Source organism: Gracilinanus agilis, unplaced genomic scaffold, assembly GCF_016433145.1.
Source record: "Gracilinanus agilis isolate LMUSP501 unplaced genomic scaffold, AgileGrace unplaced_scaffold1050, whole genome shotgun sequence".
Taxonomy (NCBI): Eukaryota; Metazoa; Chordata; class Mammalia; order Didelphimorphia; family Didelphidae; genus Gracilinanus; species Gracilinanus agilis.
In genome coordinates, this window is record NW_025340812.1 from 1 (window position 1) to 4,750 (window position 4,750).

The 4,750-nt window shown below is 31.9% G+C and overlaps 1 protein-coding gene across 1 annotated transcript; it reads right to left on the reverse strand.

The window, feature by feature from the left end:
* Positions 1 to 1,619: 1,619 nt before the first annotated feature.
* LOC123253926 (myocyte-specific enhancer factor 2C-like) lies at positions 1,620 to 4,230 on the reverse strand. The gene is made up of 2 exons (XM_044683017.1): positions 3,933 to 4,230; positions 1,620 to 1,765 (listed from the first exon to the last, which is right to left on the reverse strand). The coding sequence occupies exons 1-2, from the start codon at positions 4,093 to 4,095 to the stop codon at positions 1,635 to 1,637; spliced, it is 294 nt and encodes a 97-aa protein (XP_044538952.1). The 5' UTR covers positions 4,096 to 4,230; the 3' UTR covers positions 1,620 to 1,634.
* Between the last annotated feature and the right edge of the window lie 520 nt (positions 4,231 to 4,750).

The window sequence follows — 4,750 nt, forward strand, 5'->3', positions numbered from 1 at the left end:
TATATATATATAAATGTATATATATATATAGTAAATATATCTTGATCAATTTACCAATAGCCATAAGGCTACTTTAATAAAAGATAGAATCTATTTCCCTAGAAATTTTTAATATTGAATAGAATTCATGAGTCTGTGTTATGGTCTTGCAGTGAGTGGCAAAACTAAACCTATGATTCATATAGAGTTAACATAAAATTGAGAGCATTTTCTGTTATTTGAGGACCTACTATATCTATTGGACTGGTACTGAATTGAAACTGACAAGGGAACAAGTTCTTAATTATCATGCCAATAGGGTAAATGTATAATCTTGAAACCTGGGCCTGATTTCTTAGGTCTCTTAGGCTCCTACTAGTTCTCTCTAACTTCAGATTTTGGTATACTTGAACTAAAAACATGAATTTTTAAAATAGATGAAGATTTTCTGGGTTTGTTGTGTCATTGGTACAAGGTTTATTCAACAAAATTTGATCAAACACACAAAGTCCTGCTATTCTAGGTTACTAGATAATTTGAGAAAATGGGTAATTTTGCTTCTGATTCGAATTTATTTACCTGGTTAAAATTAAAAAGAAAACTTTTGGTTCACTTAAGAGAGGAGATAATATGGACATGGTGTTCAACAAATAAGTGAAATTCTTGTTATGGGTTCATGATTTGGATGCAATGGTCAGCTAGTGAAGGACAGAGAAAAACTAAAGTCAGATGGGAGAAATACCACTCTAGAATGGATAGAGTTAAACAAATGTTTTGAGTGCATTTTTTTCAGGGGTGTAAAGGCTAAAACCCCAAATCTATCCCTTTTTCTTATGACCAGCTGTTTATTACATCTGACCCTGGCAGAATATTTTAACTAGATCATCCATGAATATTTTAATAAACTTGAATCCTTTTCTGACATTTCAAACATAACCTCATGTCATTCATGCACACTCTCTGCAATTTAAAACGTACAGCATAGTCTCAGCTGCAGAAAAATTGCCATGGTTACTTCCTATACCAACGGTGAACTGCAGTTGGCATTTCAAAGTACTGTATCTTCTTGCCTTTGCATCAAAAATGACATCAATATCTTAATAATCATAATATTATGAATTAATTCTGAACCTTGATGGAATGTGCTACTGAGAACATTGGTCACAGTATAAAGGACTCAGATGTGTAGAAACAAAACTAAAGTCCACCTCCCCCACCTCCACGTTTCTTATTTATTAGCTATGCTCATTTTAATGACAACTATGGTTTTATTTTATAAATTATGTTATTATGTATGATGCACATACATGAGATGATGTTTTCTCTTCTTTTAGGCCTGAGGAATCTCTTTGGGAGCAGAGTATTCAAGTATTCCATGACTAAAGTATTCAGTACTATAAATGATATGCCTTAATAATAGCACCCTTACAATGATGCCTAGAATTTAACCTTATATTGCAAATGCCCAGGTCTATTGCTTATATATTGCATACTTTTGGAAGTTTCATTAAATAAGGTATTATTCAATAAAATATATATATTAATAAGGCATCATTTAATAAGCAATTGCCTCAGAACACTATTTATCTGAGAGATAGTTGGGAGGGCAGGCTTTGTCTTTTATCTTCACAAACCCCACCATTTTACCTTGTGAATTATGCCACCGTAAACCCTTCATAACAAGAATATCCAACCCTGCCAAAAAATAGGTTGGGATATACAAAATTGTCTCCATTACCTGCACTGGTGCCTGCACCGGTTGTGAGGTCCCCGCCCATCAGACCACCTATGGATTAAGAGGAAATTATTAGAACAGGAATGGTTTAAAAAATCTACAAAGGCTTTATCCTCAGCATCATGAACACCCCATCCCCAAATAATAATGAAACTGTAGAGCACCCCAAGTCATACAACAGTTGACATATTTGTTTCTTCATGACACATTGTGCTTAAACATTAAAAATACATTCTATGCTGACATTGTGCCAAGATCATTTTTTTTCTTACTACTGACATTGTCCAAGAAAATTTACACAAAAATCATATCTGGGTAGTCTGAGTATTTTTATTTTTATTTTTTGCCAAGATAATTACTTTAAGACAATCATCTTAGAAAAACCAAAGGCAATTAAATAGTTTGGTGAGGCAGGCATCAATCAATGTTTATCATGGTACATTTGGTGTTGGATCCTTTACACAATTAATGTTCCTAAACATTCCTAAAACTAAAGGCACCTTAATTTATCAACTACCCATGCAAACTGATTGACTACTCATTATTTATCCTTTCACAGGCATCTCTAAAGCAGCAGCAACAAGAAGATGAATTTTCTTGGTTAAAGTTTTGCTAAATTGTTTTTTTCTCTAAGGCAGATACTATGGGAAAGACTACTTATTGGGAAGTGATTATTGTGCCATAATCATATAACCCCCTCCATCCCAAATAAAGCCTGTGAAGCAAGTATAAGAAATTTTTAAAAAGTTTTTGTCTATTTTTAAATTAATAATTTATAGACATGATTCTTAATGTTGTATTTGCTCTGTTATAGCTGATTTTAAAATATATGGGCAAAATTTATTTTCAGAGTAAAGTTTAGTTTGAAAGAATTAAAGTAAAGCCCTCAACAGGCATTCTGACCTCAATACCAGGAAGACCAAAATTCACATCATGCTTGTATGACCCTGGGCAATCTTTAGCATCTCAGTGTCCAGGTAACTCTGGAAGACTGGAAATTGCCAAGAAGATACCAAATTGTAACAATAAAGGTGGTTCCTTTAAACTGATGAAATCACAGGTCCAGTGTCTATTCTACCATATTTGTTTACAATTTTCAAAGGAAAAAATATGGAACGGATAATAATAATAATTCTCTTTTTTGTTTACAATTTGCTTTCCTCAAAAGTCTGTGATGTATATATAGGGTAAGAATTATTGTAATTATTTTATAAATGGATAAACTGAGATGCATAATAGTCATACAACATCAAATAAGTATGATGTGTGATGTTAACTTATGTCTGAAAACCAGCTTTCTGATGCTGATGCTTGTCATGTAATACTGCATTTCTGCTCTTATGATTATTGCATGGGTTAAGTAGTAGGATAATAGTTTTCATGGTCTCATTGTCTTCAGAATCGAGAGGGAACTTTGGAATTAGGTAGTCTAATTTCTTCATTCTGTAAATAAAGAGCTTAAGTAAGAAGACTAGCCTTGCTCAGGGGCCACAAATAAGAAGAGGTAGAGTGTGGACTCAGTCCAGATCTCTTTACTATAATTCTACTTTTCCCCCTCTTCTTTCAAAAAAAGTGGATATTTCTCTTTTTGAAAAGACAGGTTTACTTTCGTTCCTCAGGTAATAGTTGATAGCTCACTATCTGCTTCTTATTTTATTTTTTAAAATCAGAAGTCATTACATTTTAAGACAATCATATTAAAAACAATGCACTTTAAGATGTTTACATTTTAAGGTTAGTTTTAATTTCATCAAGTGTGAAATTCAATTAAATTTCTATGAACTGGAAATATGTACATATGGATTCATTTTAATGCATTTTAAAAAAAGAATTGAAAGTGTAGAAACTATCAACAGGTAGCAAGTATTTCTTTAGGCTTTATGGACTACCTATTTAAAATTTTTGAAAAAAAACTTTTAAAAATGTGAATAAAATGCTTAATTTCTTATAATGCAGATCCATGAGTCCAAGCAGATAGAAAAATGCTTTATACAAAGCTTTCTTTCAAAAGTTTCCAATATAAATACACAATAGATTTATGCTGCATAGAACTTAGAAATGGTTTAGTTTCTGATTTTTTCCTTAATAACTTGGGTAATGTTGGAATTGATGAGATGGCACCTTGTCTTAGTACAAAGTAAATAAAATATCATAACTCTTTTGCTAAAAGTAACCTCTTAAAATTATTTGTTGACATTCAATATTTGACATTACATACCTGTGTTACCTGCACTTGGAGGCCGATGTGTCACTCCAGGAGACATACTATTTCTCTGCAAAGAAGGGTGGGCCAGCGGCAAAAGGTTGGGGTTGCCCAGTGAGCTGACTGGATTACTATATACCAAACTGTTGTGATTGGACACTGGGATAGAAACTGGCATCTCAAAATTTGGTGGTGGAACAGCCTGTATGAGTATAAGGAGGAGAAGAGACAAAAATAGGACAGAAGCTCAATAGTCTTAAAAAAGTACAACTTTTCTGTTTTAATTCAAATATTTTGTAGCTTGTGGTTCATGCTCTTAAAAAAGTTTTTTTTTCTTTTGGTTTCAGGAGAAATTATTATGGAGTTACATCTTATTCCAATAAACAAGGCTTTTAAGATGGTAAAATCATACATTGATTTTTAAAACACTGAATGTTATATAAATTGTTTTATTTTTTCTAAAACAAAAACTCACTTTGTTAGGCTTAATCTTCTTTTATTTTATTCAATGGAACCAAAAGTCATAATTATTCATTTGTGATATCTTAATCTGGAATTATAAATGACCACAAGATCAAAGATACATGATGCTGATGACTTCATTGTCCACAGGAAAGTGAGGACTATGATACATAAGGGATATTTCATTGTAATTATTTTTAAAAATATGTTTATTAAGAAATTTTTAATAATACAATTATTTCCTAGCATGTTAACAGCATATATATGTAATTATATTTTGAGAATTTCATCTTTTGAAGATAATTAAGAAAAGAGAGCAGATGAAAGAAGGGTACATATGCAGCTAAAGATTACCAACAGTGTTTTTCAGT

What these genes read in the sequence shown, in the direction of transcription:
- LOC123253926 (XM_044683017.1), bottom strand. Translation starts at nt 4,095, where the DNA reads ATGCCAGTTTCTATCCCAGTGTCCAATCACAACAGTTTGGTATATAGT. An exon ending in TCCAAGTGCAGGTAACACAG is followed by an intron (nt 1,766 to 3,932) that starts GTATGTAATGTC and finishes CTTAATCCATAG; the next exon opens with GTGGTCTGATGGGCGGGGAC.